We start from the raw sequence: 17,936 nt of genomic DNA, 5'->3' as shown, positions 1-17,936 counted from the left end.
ACCAGCTCAAGTTGGATGGCGTAATAAATGACTAAGAGAGCCACAAAAGAGGCTCTAGAGCTGCAGGTTAAGTATCGCTGTTGTAGGAACTAAGCAATCCTAAAAGTTAAATCCTAAATTCATACCTGATGCAAGGTACAGATTTAAAGATGAAGATAAACACTGAAAATGTCCTAAAAACAGAAATGTGTCCTTAAAGTATCTTACATAAAACTTCCAAAAAATGTCTTTACCAATCAATATGTTTAGAATACAAATCCTGTTTATCAAATGACATGAGGGTAATACTCTGTCTACACTTGCTCCATGTAGGGGAAAACGGGGTTGGTTGTCACTCATTATATCTTGCCACCAGAGGGCTCTGTCACTCACATTGGAGAAGTTTATAGAAGTGGGCTTAAAGCTCAAATACATAGTTTTCTCTGGAGTAAGATGAACCTGAGGTGAGAGGATTTATTGTGCTTTAAATATTCAGCTCCTCAGTATTTACCTTCTAGGTTCCTACATAAGGGTTTATAGGGTTTAGCTTTACATTTGATTTCAAAAGATGCCCCAGACTTCAGTGAAGGTGATTTGACCCAATGTGATGATTTATTATTTGTGTCTGAGTAATTTTTGGGGTAAAGTGTGCACCCTGGCTCACACCTATGGCAATGATCATAAAATAGGTCATTGTACAGGCCCTGGATGACTTTTGGATTTTCTAAAGGTATATTCTTGGGAGTCTCTGGGTGTACTACAAAAACCACACAATAAACAAAAAAAATGGGCTGTGGGCGAAATTACATGTGTTGTGAAAGAGGTCCTTGAGTTAGCCTTCTTGATTTTTTTAACCAAAATAAAATAAAATAAATAAATTTAAATAGACTATTTCCCCTCAGAATAACACTGTGACAAATAAAACCTATAGTGTGTGATAACCTTCCCTGTGATTGGGGTTGGATGTCAGAATGTGTGTCTTTAATGATAAATCACCTCTTTGTTCCAGTGAGTTGAAAAATGCAAGGAATACACATTTCAAGCAAACACAATTAATTGAATTTAATGTAGAAATTACAAATGAGAGATGTTTTGATGAGTGATTCACACTAGAATAAAATATGTAACTGCCAACCCCGCCCCCCCTACAACACAGTCTAGTCCGGCTTTATGCCAAACCGAGTCATTCTGAAAGTGAAAGTAAACCGTGGTTTAACAGGAGTACTCCGTGTCCCTCCGCGCCAGATGAGGTCTTCATTCAGAGGAGACATCGTGGGTTCGTTGTCGAGGAGCGTGTACGGTAAGTTTGGTGGATTAAACCCGGTTTCGTCGTATGAAATGTGAGCTGTATCTGTTATCACACGGGGGTAGAAATGTGTTTTTGCGACATGTGTGTAGTTAGACAGACTGCAGACACGGGTCTGTGACGGTCAGCCCCCCAGAAACAGGCTAAGCTACACTCGTTGAGCGTTTTTTGTGTGTTTAATGTGTTACACTTCAATGGACTGTACCAAGTTTGTTGGCTTCGCTTTTTGTCCGAGTCATTCCCAGACGGTGCGCACGAGGAAGAGAAGGGACTTTGTTCACCGCCGAGTGTGTGTACAACAACCGACAACAGCAACAGTTCCGTCTCTGTCTCACATAACTGCTTTATTCTTTAATGTACCACATAAATTAGCCTAATTTTGGAAAAACACAGCAAATGAATAATATTTAAGTTGTATTATCAAGGTTTGACGTTAACATAAATAAGATGGTAAACAAAGTGTGTGAGGCGTGGGTACGTCATATGTTTTCGTGCACACGGGTCACAGCAGTGTTTTTACTGTAGGCCCGGCCGGGTGTAAAACCTGCAGGTATAAGCAGGTGTACTTTATCAAGTAGGTTTATGATTTGTTTTGCTAAGCGCAGACTTTCCTGCACAAAAAAGAGGAAGTATAAATGATGTCTGAACAACCTGTGAGCATGAGCATGATTTGAAACAAATGACTATGTTCCTGTTTTTTTTTTTTTAATTTTGCAATGAACTATTTTTTAAGTAAAGATGCCTTTTAAATCCTGCAAAAATCAATATACTGCGTGAGAATATGTATATTACCTAATGAAAAAAAAATCAAGATTGGTTATTTTTTCTTATTCTTTTCTTTCTTTCTTTCTTTCTTTCTTTCTTTCTTTCTTTCTTTCTTTCTTTATTTCTTTGTTAATTTTAGAAGATTCTGTCCTGAATCTGAGTCTTGAAAAAAATCAGTCAAAGCATGCAAAAAGTTACTGCACTAGTTGTGTTTTAAGTTCTGAGTTCATTTTTACAGCTAAGCATTGTTATACACACACACACACACACACACACACACACACACACACACACACACAAAAACACATTGGCTATAATTCTCATATTAGTTTTGCCCATAAAAAAGAAACATAAAAAAGACCACCCCCCAAAAAATAAATAAATAAATAACAAAAAAAGGATGCTAAACAAAAAAATTATACAAAAAAAAAAAAAAGGCATAGAAACGTAACTTAAATATATGAACGGATGTAATAACTTTTTTTGGCAAATGTGTAAAATTATGTTGACCTGAGTAATAAATCAATCTTGATAACTTTGATGGTTGACCGGACTTCACTCAAACTGTGTGGCAATCAGTTTGACACAGAAGACGACGCAGTTGAATATCAAATTCAGTGCAAATGCAGAAGCTCCCTTGCCGTGGCCCCCGCTAAGTGCGACTAAAATCGGTTGGATCTAAATAACTTTTGAAGGACTCCGAGCTGCATGATGTTTGTCTAAATGAGTATATGAGCATGCACACACCTATAAAAAAGGTCCAGGTGTCAAAATAACTGAGTTGCCCTTTAAGGCAGTGGTTCTCAAACTTTTTTCAGTGATATATATATACCCTATGATCTTTTTTTCTGCCAAGTACCACCCTAACAAGCACAAAGTTGTTTTGGTTAGACAAAAGATGCAAAACACAGCACTGTAGTATCAGTGTCTATTGGATATAATATTCAGTTTATCAACTTAAACGTATATTGGATTAAAAAAATTGATTGGATAAATGATGTTAAAGGAATTTTGCTTGGGTTGCTACATTTTAAATTTATATTTTTGAATCTTGCATACCCCCTGGAGGGCCCTCGCATACCTCCGGGGGTACCCCCGTTTGAGAACCACTGTTTTAAGGTATGATCCAAAGAAATGGCTACCAATGAGATTTTATTCACAGAAAATGTCAAAAACTGCATTTTACCCGTCTAAAGAAGAGTATCAGCAAATAGTTTAAAGTGAACTCAAAACTGAAATGCAACTCGTGTGAAAGTTTCAGTGAGCTCCCAGCTTCCTCAGAGCTCCTCCATTCTTCCGTAAAAAGAGCTGTCAGGATGTTCAAACTTTGATAATGTGCAGGCCGGATAGGGGATGTCAGGTCACCAGAGCTGTCCTATGTCCTACGCATACAACACTCTCTGACCACTGAGTTTCAGACAATGTGGTCTATGTGGTGTTGCATGTCTAAGATTGTCAGACCTGCAGTCTTAGAGGATGCTTCTTCCATGTTCAGAGACATCTGAATGCAGAGAGCAGATGTGTCACATAAATCTGCAAGAAATACAAGGCTGCTGTAGTTAAACTCCCATGTTAGGGAAACACTGAAACAGATGTGTGTTATTTGTTCATACTATGGCTTAAGGGCAAAAATTCATTGACGTCAGGTCCTCATCTCGCCCACTTATACAGGATTGTCTCTGTCCTTTTGTTGATGCACAATAAGGCTATTTCTCTCACTTTAAACTGCATGATGTGGCTGGACGGTTGAATACATGCCTGAGAAGTTACCTCCCACAAGCGTGTGTTTTTGGATTGATGTTAAGTAGGGCAAGCTGTGGAAGGACATGAATGAGAAGAGAATATAAACAAAAGAGCCTGAGAAAGCAAGCAATTTATAAAGCAAGCAATTTATAAAACACGGTGTGTTGTATCAATCGACTCTCCAAGCCAAGAGGTCACCTTCAGCATTGTTACTGCTTTCTTTGAAGTGCAGAGGATATCAACTCATATCTGGAAAAATAAATATCAAGTTGACTTTCTCTTTCAGTATGACTCTCTGCTTAACGTGCTGTGAAAGGGACTTTTTTCCAGTGTTTGTTCAGTGTAGTCCAGGCTGCAGCCGGTCAGACCAGTTTCTGAAGGTGCCCTGACCTCACGTTTAAAGCTCTGTTACAATGTGAGGGATTCGTAGAAACAATGTGCAAGATTCACAAGACAAACTGAAAGACCTGTTAGGTGTGCTAAAGAATGTTTAATGACTTGTAAGATTGATGCATGTCACCTCTCTGAGCATTTACAGTAAGTTTGCAGCTTTGAGGTATAATGACCAACCCTTTAATGATATTAAAACTGACAAGCTTTGCAAACAAGCGCTAGACTATTAAAAATGACTTAATGTGGGAACTTCCCCTCTGCTGCTACATAAAGTAAAATTGGAATCAACAGAAAAATGTGAAAAACGTTTTCTCTGGAGACCTTTTTTCCATTTCAAACCCCTGCTCAGCTGCAGTCACAAGACAACACAAGGGAAAGGATGTTCTTTATAAACTTGTTGTTGCAGAACTGACACTTCAATCCTGCTCAGCTTTGACACATTAGCAGAAAAGAGGAGAAACTCTTATTTTTAACTTACCAAAGCAACTTGATGCAATCCCAGTGCTTGTGCGCAAGCTGGCAGGATTTACATCATTTCTTATTGAGTCAGTCCTTAAAACTGCTTCTGAAGAATCAAACTCAATGACTAACGGATTATTAGGAACAAGGACACCCAGGTGTGAGCACTACGCAGTCGTAAAAATATCCCACAACTTCTGGAATCTGAAAGAAAACGCTGAACTGAACATAATAACTTGAACTGAAACTAAAATACTGGACAACACAGCTGCACACAACTACTCAATAAGTAAGGGATAATGTCCTGTTTTTACTCCAGCCTCCTCACCCTCCAATGACCTAAGGGTAGCATGCAGGAAAGGATTCTTCCCACATGATTCTCACCCTGAAAGCCAGATACTGACTAAGTCACCAGAAATGTTTCACCAAAGTGAAAATAAAAACCAACCACTGAGATGGGTTGAAAGAATTAGCGTGGGTCCAGGGTCTACAAAGTTTATCTGACTGGTTTTATTTCTAAGTCAACTCAGATCTGAATGACAGGATGGTTTTTCTCAAAGTTTCATTTTTGTATTTCAATCGTGGTTTTAAAACAGGTGTGCAGGGTCTATTTAGAAGACATACTTTCCAAAGACACTCTGCTGCTTTCTTTGGATTTAGACAAGTTATTTTAATGCTGGATTATGAGCTGCTCTTTGTTCATTCACCAATGTGGGTCATTGGTCATAGCCCAAAGAAAATGAGTGCTGTCAATCAGACCAGCAGCGAAACTTCTCAGTAAGAGCTCACTTGGTTCTTGAAGGTTTTTTTTAGTGTGATTTTTTCATTAAGTTTAGTTTAGTTTTACTGGTTGTACAATACCTTATGCCATAAATGACAGCATACAGTGCAAGGTGTTCTCCAGTTCAGCAGAGTGGTCCATGGATATGAAATCTATTATGCAGCAGCTGACAATTTTCTTAGAGTCTTAACTTCCACAGCCGCATCTCCTGCTGTCCTCTTCCCGCGTCCTGCACCCAACTTTGTAGTTGGTAACTCTGAAAACTGTTGTTCCTAAAATCCTGGTTCATACTTATTCTCTAAAATGTATGAAAACACTGAAGTAGCCCACTGGGTAGAGTGGTATTTCAACATTTTCGAAATTGGCGTTGCATTTCATCTCCTTCGATATCTTCACTCATTTCGCTTTTGTGGCTCCAATTTTACATAAAACCATTTGTGAGGTTTGCACTAGGGTAAAGGTCACCAGGGTTCCTTTTTTTTCCAAAACACAGTTCCATTTTTTAACATCATCCTCTGGTCTGATGATGAAATGGAATAACTTTTATTGTTTCTCCATACCTCACTGGGCTGACTTACATAAGCTTCACGGGACTTCAGAGAACTCAAACATCAATGGGCCACAGGAATTTAGTTCCTTGAATAGAAGTTCCTTGTACATCTTATTGAAAAGCACCTTTTGAGCTTTTTCATTCCCATTGGAGTGAGCTCCATAAAACATATTTGAACAGCCATTTTGGAGACTGGGCTGCAGCCAAGTGGGGCAGAGAGTATCTGTTTGTCTGTGGGGCTCCTTACCAGTGCTCTCTGAAGGATTTTTATGTAAATCTGTTCTGGCACAAAGGCGACCAGATCATTTCTCTCTGTTGGAGGGTAAAACTATGGGTACCAGCTATTAAATTCTGCACTCTGGCAGTTGACAACATCTGTATATATTCTGCCCTTGCAGCTGGAAACTTTGTAGAACAGTCAGTCTAGCTCATTTAGTTCAAGGTCAACCAGGGCATTAACTATCCTTATCAACAAAGCTGACAAATGCCTTCAAAAGAAAGTCACGACAAGGGAAGTCATGTGAAGAGCTGCTGTTTTAGAGGGAGCCACTTTGTTGCGTTCAAGACTCAGGCTTAACTTTCCTCTGCTGAGCAGCGCGCACAGCTGCAAAGGGCTCGGCCCACTCATTGGAAGCAACCGTGCTGTCCAGGGACCACAACATAAACCATACCAAGAACTTGATCAAGGTCAGTGCAGATGTTGTGTGGCTCACATACACCAGCTGCAAGATTTTCTTTCATTTGGAACTTCAGTATCGTTGCTTCTCATCAGCATACCTCAAATTCCCCATGTGAAGAAGTCTCAGTGTCCGCCCCTCTCAAACTGAACCAGATTTATAAAGGGGAATTTTTTCTTACCCCCATCCTGAAATTCCTTGACTCCATCTACAATCCACTGGGACAGTAGAAGCCTTAGATGATGGCATGAGGGTAGTGCATCCTCAACAGTCCCCTCCAGGCAACAGTCCCACCCAGATTGAGACTAGACTATCCCCTCTGTAGAGGAAGGATGGCGTAGGCAATGATTTTTTTTTAATCTGTGAAATTGACCTTGTAGGAGTATTGTCACGCATTGAAAGGGGAAATTCCAACAGATGTGATTGTCTGCCTTCAGTCCCCTGTCGTCCTCTTGACTAAGGACATTGTCATGTTCTCGTCCTCTTGTGCTAGTTGTCCTCACCCTTTGAGCGCTCTAGCCTTAGCTTCTCTGGTGCATGACTCTTGAATTTAATCTTCAAGCTGTTTTTGACTTTGACCATTCCTCTTTCTTGTGTCGTTTTTGCTTTTACCAAGACGGAAATGCAAAACCAAGAGAAATTTGTGAAGAACTCTCACTGAGCAATGGCATGGGCTGCGTTCCATTTTGATTTTATCCGTTCAAGTTTTGATACCAAGTTTGATCCTTTGGTGTCTATCCCACATAATATTTAACATGGTTGTTAATTACAGGTCACACTGTTCTAAAATGAAGCATTGTTTGTCATTTCAGGTAAATAGCATGGCCTCCACTTGTATCCTGCTCTGTGTGCTGACTTTTGTCAGCTGGGGGACAGCTACAAGCAATTGTAAGTAGTCTGATAATCTGACTTAATAAGGTATAGACCAGCAGTTAATATTACTCATTTACAGTCAGACCTGGTCAACAGACAGTATGTTTAGCTTAATCATCAGCTGGCATGGTCACGCTTAACTCCAAAATATTGGTTGTTTTGTGACAACTGTGAATTGTCAGAATTCAGTAAGACTTGAGTCCACGATGGAGTGTCATTTCTGACCACCAAACCATAGAACAGTCAGACGTTTTTATGCAGCTTACAGTTTTGATTTAGATTTCATAAAATGCTAACTTGTCTAAATGTCTCGCAAGAAACACCACAGCTGTGCAAAATGCACTAAAAAGTTTATGATGAAGTTAGCTGTAAAGGGATCTATGTTCTTTGGCTGATACTGACATGGTGTTTTCTTTGCAGCTTTTGTCACAGTTCAATGCAAGACAGAAACCGTTGGGCAGGTTGACCAGTACTCACTTCTCAGCTGTGTAGTCACCACCACAAAAGATGTTCAAGATCCAGAAATCCAAGCAGTGTTTTGGGCAAAAGAGGGTGTCGAGAAACCTGTACTGCATTTTCAGGAAGGAGTGTTGACACCATCATCATCTCGCTATTCGTTGGCTGAACCATCTTGGAACAACAAGAACATGAACGTATCCCTACTTATCCGCAAAACCTCTACCAAAGACGAGGGGGTTTACACATGTATGGTGTATACTGACAGTGGTACAAACAGCGGAAAGATCAGCCTGAAGGTCACAGGTAAGAGCCCTGAACCATAGCAAACCACTGAAACCTTTTCACTGAGATCATTTTGAGTTTGTAAAAGTTGTTTCTTCAAGCCGACTTCTGAGCTTGAGTGAAAATGTTTGTGTTTAAACCTTGATCAAATCAAGTTGAACACAGAAAATCAACATCAGGAAATATTTCATTGAAGATCATGTAAAGACAGGGACTTTCCTCACTCATCACACTGGTAACTCCACTCATTAGCCTGAGACTTGTTTGTCCACTTTCACTTTCTTTGTGACAAATAATTACACCAAATTATATACACTCATACAGAAACTACTATCCTTGTCTCACTTGCCAAATTTCAGATTCATAAATATTATCATGATACTTTATTGCTTTTATTTCATTGAAGTCAAGGGACAAAGTCCAACTGTATAACTCTTTGATTTGTCCTCCCAGCCAAATACACCAAACCAACTTTTGAGCCGGATCCAGAGAAACTTGATCTGAACACAGGGGGCTCCTTGACTTGCAAGTCCAGCGGCTACCCAGAAGGCCGACTGCGCTGGTTTGATAAAGACAACAAAGAATGGATCAAGAACCCTCCAACAGAGATGGAGGAGACAGAGAATGGTCTGTTCAGCCTCTCCAGCACGATGACTGTAGTTCCTGGATCCTCTTTCTTCAAGTACATCTGCAGAGTGTTCAATGCCAGAGGAGAACCTGAGGCCGAGGAATCCTACACAGTGAAAGACTCCCCAAACGCTGGAGGTAATTTTCTTCATTACACCACCTGTGAGACTTTTTGTGACAGTGACGTGTTGTGCCATGTTGAAATTTGATGCAACACGGATGTTGCTGTTACATAACCACACCAACTACGATTGCACAACCAACGGTAGTTCGAACCCAGAGGCGTCATAAAGGAAAGAAAGACTGATGTCTCAGAAATGTTACATTAACATAAAAAAGAATCACTTTCTTTTCATTTTTTAGAATTTATTTACCCAGAGCACTTTCCTTATAACAACCATCAGTCCAAATCTGTTAAGACATGTTCAGCTCCCAGACTGTGTCCTTAAATTGTCAACCTTTCACTGCCCTCAAACAAAATGTCAAGCTGCAAATGTCAAGACAAGTCTTAAACTTTCAAATTGGTCAAACAGGCAGAGAAGGTCTGAAAATAAGACCACAGAGTGACACTTTGAAGGTTCACTTCCCTTTTTGGTGTCCTTTAAACAATAAACTTCCCCATTTTCAGTATATCAAATTCATTGAAGTCTTTTTCTGTGACTTTTTTCTGCCCTTGTATTTTAATAGATATACATCAGCCTTTCCTCATTCCATAGAAACCTCAGAAGTTGAGAAAGGTTTGCTTAGCAAATAGTAGCTGGGCAGTTCTTAGAGTGTATACTCGTGTTTAGAAGGTCAAAGTTGAACCTTTCCTTCTCTTGTGGCTGTTCAAAGTCAGAAATATGTACTTTTTCTGTTTCAAAACTCACAGAAGTTTTTTGTAATCAAAGTCATTTTGGAGGTCCTGATCAGATCCAAAACCTTTGGCCTGTTTAAACTGTCATCTGTAAAACTTTTTCCCCACTGATACTTAAGGTCATAGAACTGCCGGACAAAAACCAAACAGGACATTCTTCAGGAGGTTGATGGGGAAATTAAAAGTGTTGGCTGCTCCTTGTAAACATTAAACCACTAAAAAACAGAGGTTATGTTGGAAATCATCACAGAAAAGGCAGATCTTTATGGTTAGTGGGGTCAGTATTTATGTTGAGGAAGCTGTGCAGCCAAAGTGGCCGAGCTGTTATCAGAATCTCTCTGGCTGCTGCACGTAGTGAAGGGTTACTTATCACCTTATCTGTTGATCACACGCACTGCTGCCAGCCTGTTATCTTGTTCACCTCCTACTTTGCCTCGAAGGGTAGTGTCTGCTTTCAGAGCTGGAGTCAGACCCCTCACAGAAAAAGAGAAAGTGAATGAATGAAGCTAAAAGTATCACAGGGGGGATTCCACACCACTTCGCGCCAGACTTGTTCAACATTATACTTCCATTTTCAGTCTGACTCATGATTGTTTAAAGCTTTAGAGCAGGGGTGCCAAAATTCTTTTCATTCTTTCATTCTTCCTGGGTGGAAGGTCACAGGCCAAAACTTAACAGCTATGTTGCAGTGCATGATAGTACATATGCCCATGGCATAATTGTGCAAAATAAATACTCATACAAGTAATTTTGAAAAAAAAAAAAACACTCTTGTTTTGCTGTATTTCATAGCATTAAATGACTGAACATTGATATGGCACAAATACTAGATCTATGTCTTCAAAGACATTTAGTGCAATATAACCATAAGTTCCATCCTTTTAAAATATGGAGTAGTATAAAAACTGGACACCTGCTCTAGATTTTTGTCCTCCATAAATGACTAATGTATTTAAATTAATTAATGAAGGTTATACACTTTTAAAACAGCGACTTTCTGCCTACATACAATTTTTTTAAACTTTTCTCTTGTCAGAGAGCCACTGTCTCATACACTCCATCCCAGCCATGACCCTGCATCCTCTCACTCAAGAATGAATAAATAATGAATGATAAATTCAGGCTGCTGGCAGTGGAAAAATAATAATGATAATTAAAAATATTTATTAAAAAAAACTGTGGCCAACTTTGGCCCTGCAGGCCCCAAATTAGACAGCCCTGCTCCAGCGGATGAATATTTTTGTCTTTTGTTTGATTTGTTCAGGACAAACTGGGAACGGGGGCGATGCCTCTACTTTTGCCACCAAAGTAGTCGCCCCTGTGGTGGTCATTGGGTCGCTGATCGTCGGGTTGCTGCTGATGTTGGTGCTGATGCACAGGAGAAGATCTCGGCGTAAGTACCATCAAACAAACATGGACAAGTTTTATGAAAGCTTACTTTGATAAAAAGTGTTATTTGTATTGAACCTCTATTTATTGGGAATAGTTCCATTAAGAGACAAAAAATGTGTTTTTCACGCCAGAAGGTCCAGGAACTTTTAGCTTCTGGTAGAACATCCCTTGGAGCTGTATGGTTCCTGTGGCCCATTGTTTTCACCACATGCTAAAGAGCTGGGTATATTATGTAAATCAGGGCAGTAACATATGAAGGAAAAAAGGGTAATTGCAACTCACCCCCAGACCAGTAGAGGGCAGTAAGATAATGAAGAAGACCATTCAGCTAAAATCACTATAGAAGGAGACAGATGAGCCGCTGTTTGACATGTAGCACTGCAGTTAGCCTGCTAGCATGGAGACTATTCAGCCTGTGCTGGCTTGCATCATGCAGATGGATTTTTTTTGACACCAAGAAGGAAAAAAGGGCTGGTGGCAAAGCTGTTGTCAGTCAAAGAGTTTCAAAAGCTCGAAGCAGCTTCGACCAACAAAGCACCAGACCGCTCTGCTGTCTAAATCACGAAAACAGCAGAGATTGAGTGGTGTTACACCTTTAAGAATGAGCCCTTTGATAGACCACTTTAAGCAGGATGCATCCTTCTCAAACAGTTTTTGCTCATCATTAAATATTTATCCAATGTGGAGACTATGACACATAGCATTCCCAAGGACTTCCTCTGTGTTTTAACAGCTGTTGTAAACTGGTTATCCCCTGACATGTTCAACTGGAGGTCTTCAGTTTGCAGGGTCACTCTTTAAACTGGAACACCGGGAGCTCACAGACACATTAACCCTATCAGGCTTAAAGAAGACCATTGTTAAGGAGTTCTTAAACCAAGTCAGTCACTACTGTGGATCATCTTATTGTGGACAGAAGGTGAAAAAAAACATTCTATTACTTCCTCCAACTTGAAGATCTGGAAGCAGCTGACATGAAAAGTAGGCATAAAAACCAATAAATAGACTCCACTACTTTGAAATTTTTGATCATGTGTCCATTCTTACTAACTTTAAGTGGTTTATAATTATTATCTACTGAATATATTTGAGTGCAACTTCAACCAAACAAATAAAAACAAAGTCCTTGAAACAACAAAAAGAGACTCCAAGGCACTCTCTTAATACTATTAAAATTTTTTATCGGCATTTATTTTATCGGCATGGTCATGTTGACCGTAAAAACAAACTTTGACGCGTTTCGGCATCAAGCCTTCATCAGGAAGTCAACAAGGGTTGAAAGTTTAATGGCAAAACCTGAACAGCACCTGGCAAGCATCCATGTTATTCGCACTGGGAAAGTACGCCGTCTTTGTTGTTGGGTTGGGCTTTGTATTGCAACTAACACAGTCTAAAGGTGTCCCGTGACAACATCACCATTGTTTGAGAAAAGTTTCACAATGACTGGTGAGAACTGTTAGAGAAGATGTCATCAGTGAGCAAGCATTCACTGTCATTTTCATTCCTCCTTTTCTTGACAGAGGCCCGGAGGCACTCTGCAACACCACTAATCAGTACGTCCAATCTTTGGACAAACTTTTCATCCTCTCTTTAATAACTGGGCTAACATTGGTGGGTCTTTGAGGTCAGAATCTGTCTTGATTTTTTTATCAGATAGATAAAGCAGCATGGGACGCTAAATATCTGCTCAACATTCTCTTGACGGATCAATGAGAGGGGTTTAATGATTCATTTCAGTTCACTGGCTTAAGAAAGGCACTGTTTCTGGGTTGTCCATTCCTACGTCCATCCCCTTAAGTCAAGTTTTGTAAATCTCATAGAGATTTAAGGAGACATTGTCCAGAATCTGGCACACACTGATGAGACTTTGGTCAAAGGTCAAAGGTCACATTGATCTTTAGGGGAACATTAGTGATCCCAACTCAAAACATCCAGACTTAGATTTAATCAAATATCATAAAGGAACTGAACTTCTGTGTAACATCAAAACAATATGTGAATACTTTGAAGAAAGGTCAAAGTAATCGTGACCTCTTGACTGACCACAGGCAGCACTTCAGGGAACTGGGTCTGATTCATTCATTCTTTCATCCAATCTTAAGGTATTTATTTGTTTTTGAGAAATCATTAAAGACATGCCCTTCATTCAGGGATGTAGAGGGAGTAATTGCATCATTATCATGTCTTTAAACTGACTCAGAGGAACAGCTGGAACTCCTGAAGATTTCCAGACAGAGCTTTATTGATAAACACCGGTTGAGTCAGAGCCAACTTTTTCCATGGTGGATGCAATGATGAGTGGAAAAACTGTCAGTGGTCATAAATGATCCCAATCATACAGGTGATAAATCCTAGTGGACTGGGCTCTCGCCTGTATGATGCTCTCTGGTATCATTTCCTCAGAGCAGTCCTGCTCTTAAGACTCAAGTTCACATCACGTGGGAAAGCACAGGGTGGATGCAAAACACAACATGTCATAGTAACAAAGACTCACATCCTGAGGCAGTTTTCGTTTCCCTCTCTGTCTCGCTCTGTGATGAATCTAATTGCAAATAGCAGCATGGGGCCTCTTGGACTACATATTTTAAGTCAGCATGTAACCAAATAACCTACCACAAACAGGTTTCAGATCTTGTTCAAGCATGTACTCCTGATGTGTGGTGAACTGTTGTTAACTTCTGTGCGATTCATGAAGATGTGAACGACCTAGAAACACAGCCAGGCATGTGCTAAAAGGTTTTTTCACGTCTAATCTACTCGCTTTGTTCACCGGACTAATGGGATTATAGGTCTCATCTCTTTTTTCTTTGGTGAAACAAGGCTGGGCTTTTAATCACTCTGACTCATGTTTCGGACACTAACAGTAATCACGCTCAGTAGTGTGGTGATGATTTTACAGCTGCCTTATTTTTTTTTCTTCTTTTCCAGGTGAGCACCAAGCTGTTCCTCCTGGTGAATTTGATGAAGGTGAGGGTCTCTAACTGTTTCTTTAAAATGTTAATGAAATCATGAAACTTTACATGAGGCTTTAACTTTCCCCTCTTTTCCAGATGAATCTCAGGAAATGGAAAAACTTGCCACTGTGTGACATCCTGATCTCAGGTGATTATAACTCTAACAATAGAGAGGATTAGTTCCTCACTTTAAGACAGAGTCTGATATGTAACCCTCCCTCTTCTATTTGCTCTCCCTCCCCCTTCATAGGAAAAACAGCCTGACTGGGAGTGCAAACTTACTGGCAACTTCTGAAATCAACACTTCCTTATTTGCTCAACTCCACTTTGTTTGCACTTTTCCTAATGCAGACAACTGTGTGTATAACCAGGTAAAACCTTACCACTCTATCAATGTGATTGACAAAGACACTGTAAGTGCTTCTTTCACCTTTGCCTCCATTGTAAACATGCTGAGATCATGTGTAAATGTAAAAAAGATTGATTTAATCACTGATAACACAAGGCCAGGGGAAACTGTTATTAAGCAACCACACATCCCCTTTTTTCCATCGAACCAGTTCCAGTGCTAGTTCAGAGTCTGATGAGGTGCCAGTTCAGACCCTGTACCAGAAAAAAATGTTTAAAGAGTGGCACTAACTCCCTGCTGAACTAGAAGACACAACCGCTTTTAGCAGCTAAAGTCAGACCACCCAAAACTTTGTTGTGGCTACAAACGGCCTAAATCAAAAATGAAATCAAAGTGTTTCCAGACATGAGGGGGTACTGCGAGGCTGCTGTAAAATTCCACTCTAGGTTTTATTTATCACTTCATGACTTTATTTATCCATTTTTCTATAAGCTATTTTCTCAGGCTTTTAATACTTGTAATTAGAGGGGGGGGGCAGTGGATGGAGCAGGAAATGTAGAAATATATGGAAGTGACACATAGGAAAGAGGCCGCAGGTCAGAATAAAAAAAAAAAAAAAACATGTATTTGAATGAAAAAAGACACTTTTTTATCTTTATTTGTAAACTATGCAAATAATTCCTGACCATAGACTGTATATAGAATGGACAGCATGGCTTCGGCTTTTACTGTTGTACAAGTTTTGAAGTCAAAACCTCCATCAGGGGCACTGCCATCATGCAGCCAGAGTCTGCACAGTAGAGTATCCGAGTGGATCCGGGTGACCAAAAAGTAAGGTTTTTTTCTTTTGAATGTCTAATCTCTTCCTGACTCTCCTTATCATATCCTATTGCATACAATCCAAAAAGAAGGGCAACTGTCAATTTTCATGAAACGTGATGTCAAACACTGTTTCTGACATCCAAGAACTAATGAAAAGGAAACTTTCTGGAAAAAAGATGGAAAACCAGTAACTTCATATCACCACAGCTTAAAGATTTGAGAAACATGTCTATAAGATGTACTTAGTTTTTAAAGTTTGACCACAGGTCCGGGGAGACTGAGTGTTTGACCTATGCTTCAGCCAGCCACCAGGGGGAGCAATTTATGTGGTGACCTAACTTTGAGCCTAGCGTTTTGACTAGGGATGTCCAGATCAGATCATGTGATCAGAAATACATAAATATACATAAATTTATATATGAATTTTCCAAACAAATGGTAAATATATATATATATATATATATATATATATATATATATATATATATATATATATATATATATATATATATATATATATATATATATATATATATATATATATATGTAATGGTAAATATAAAAATATGACATCTTAGTATTTACTGCTTTTGTATGGTGGTACGGAGCCAGACCATCTCAACCCCACGCAAAAACAACGCAGGGCATGACATTACAACAGTGACACTGTTGGTTTAATGCCGTAAAGTAAAGCAGAACATGGCAGAAGCTTTAAGCTTTGAGTGCAATATATCAGAGTAGAAGTATCAGATTGGGTCTCAGTATCAGCAGATACTCAAAATCGAATGACTTGGACTCGGACTCGGGGGCAAAAATACCTGACCAGGACATCCCTAGTTTTGATGTTCATTTTTTTGATAACTGACGTTTCACATTCATATTTTCTGGATCGGTTCTGTTGCGGCTCTTATCTATAACAAAAAGCAAGCTGGTCCTTGTTCTCAAGTTAAACCAACTCTGAACTAGCACCATGGCTGCTCAGGTGGAAAAGGGGTAACAGGGAACCATTTCATCAGGAAGCCTCTGATACAGATCCTTTTTGATTTGATGATCAAGCCCATGCAGTAACTGTAGCCTTTGGCAGCTTTTCTTACATCCTGTTTTACATTGTTGCAGTTTTTAAGAGACAGAAGAAGTTGAATCATATTTTAATGGGGAGGAATTAAGAATGTGTGCGTCAATGTGTGGGTAAATGTGTGTGTAAATATGTGTGTGTGAGTTCTCCTGAAATGAAAGTAAGGTTGTTTGTTCATCGCAAAGATCATTATCGCCATAAAATGACGAAATGCTGTCACTATGACCTCAGGTGAACCTGTTTATAACACTGCTTGTGTGATACATGGGGATTAGCTGGTGTATCATTTTATAATGTCTCAAGCAAATAAAAGGTGGGACATGGCAGTTAGTGGTGATAAAACTCTGAATGTACAGGAGGTTGATAGGAAGAAGAGTAGTTTTCTCTTTTATTGGAAACGCAGATTAAATAGGGTTTTTTTAAGGTTTGCTCTGTAACGGTGCTTTTAAGAAAGTTCGCGACATTTGAGTTTTTGTCTGCCCGGAGACAAATGATGAGTTCAACTAGTTAGACTCCTACAGGTTTCACATCCATTTTATGAGTGCAGAGAAAGTTATCCATTCAGTCCTGGTGTCGCATGATCGTCACTTGATCAGTATTGCGAAACGTGTTGTTATTAAAGCCAATCAGCTGTAATGTGCTCCACCAACTGTCACTTGTCAGGCTGTGTTTATGTAACTTTCAGCAGCAGAGTGAAACCACATTATCGTGTGATCTGTAACTGTCTACATGTCACACAGGTTGTTTTTCTTTCTCTCAGCGTATTGTGTCTGTGGGAACAACAGCGGCTCATGCTTTTAAATCTTTGGATTGTGACTTTGAATGGATACCCACACAGTGATTGAGCCACCAAGATAAAATAACCTGTGCTAAGAAGCTAAGTCAAGGGTATAAATTGAAATGTCTGTGAAAGTAAATGATTAACCCTCTTCTGAAACATATGTTAATCATGAACTCCATGGAAATATTCATCCAATTATTGAATGTTGAATTCATAACTTTATCAAATATACACACAGCTATCATCCTTTACTACATAACAGATTTTAATAAGTGTGATCTCATTTTTAAATCAGTGTGAACTAAGATTCTGTGTGTCCTGGTTTTACAGTTCATTTATCACTTCTAAATAAAATTGCTTACTGGACTTCAGACCTTCACTTCCTGACTTTTTAATTGTTTTGTTATTACTGTTTTATGTAGCACTGTAAAAAGCTGTGACCTGTTTTTTTAATGAAATAAAAAAAATTGGAATTAAATAAAGATTAAGGTATGTGATAAACTGTATGTGTCATGTTTTGTTTTGGAAAATAGTTCCTTCTGATTTACAGTTAAAGGTTTTTACAGACAAGACTTTGCTTTCCTGGATTGCCTCACAAAATGTGTTCAAGCTAACATTAATCTAAATTCATCTACTTCCTTTTTGTTTTCGCTTCCTTTTTTCTTGAAACAGTCATATGTCCATTAAACAATGAGGTCGTCACATTTTCCATGCTTTCGTTCTCTTCTTTAAGGAAGTGTCTGTGTGAGAGAAACCTAATGAAGTGATCTGAGGTCTAACTCACTCTTTCCAAAATCATGATAAGGATGAACC

At 39.2% G+C, this 17,936-nt stretch overlaps 1 protein-coding gene across 2 annotated transcripts; it reads left to right on the top strand.

The window, feature by feature from the left end:
• The first annotated feature begins 1,145 nt into the window (after window positions 1-1,145).
• LOC141787114 (CD276 antigen homolog) lies at window positions 1,146-17,521 on the top strand. 2 transcript variants are annotated; one of them, XM_074665354.1, is made up of 8 exons: window positions 1,146-1,279; window positions 7,466-7,541; window positions 7,947-8,288; window positions 8,721-9,032; window positions 11,015-11,143; window positions 14,071-14,109; window positions 14,193-14,244; window positions 14,347-17,521. In XM_074665354.1, exons 2-7 carry the CDS (start codon window positions 7,475-7,477, stop codon window positions 14,228-14,230), a joined length of 927 nt encoding a protein of 308 aa, XP_074521455.1. In that variant the 5' UTR covers window positions 1,146-1,279; window positions 7,466-7,474; the 3' UTR covers window positions 14,231-14,244; window positions 14,347-17,521. The 2 variants fall into 2 exon arrangements, with proteins under 2 accessions (XP_074521455.1, XP_074521456.1); XM_074665355.1 differs by lacking the exon at window positions 14,347-17,521 and having other exon boundaries at window positions 14,193-14,245.
• Window positions 17,522-17,936: the final 415 nt, after the last annotated feature.

Source organism: Halichoeres trimaculatus, unplaced genomic scaffold (assembly GCF_033239565.1).
Source record: "Halichoeres trimaculatus isolate MK-OKI-2021-1 unplaced genomic scaffold, fHalTri1.1 fHalTri1_scaffold_2, whole genome shotgun sequence".
NCBI lineage: Eukaryota > Metazoa > Chordata > Actinopteri > Labriformes > Labridae > Halichoeres > Halichoeres trimaculatus.
The sequence above is the reverse complement of the archived record's forward strand: the minus strand, read 5'-3'. Positions and strand labels throughout refer to the sequence as shown.

Bases quoted from the DNA above. Each gene is read 5' to 3' on its own strand.
- LOC141787114 (XM_074665354.1), top strand. From the start codon at position 7,475: ATGGCCTCCACTTGTATCCTGCTCTGTGTGCTGACTTTTGTCAGCTGG. The intron at 8,289-8,720 runs GTAAGAGCCCTG...TTGTCCTCCCAG, and splicing joins GATCAGCCTGAAGGTCACAG to CCAAATACACCAAACCAACT. The intron at 11,144-14,070 runs GTAAGTACCATC...CTTCTTTTCCAG, and splicing joins GCACAGGAGAAGATCTCGGC to GTGAGCACCAAGCTGTTCCT.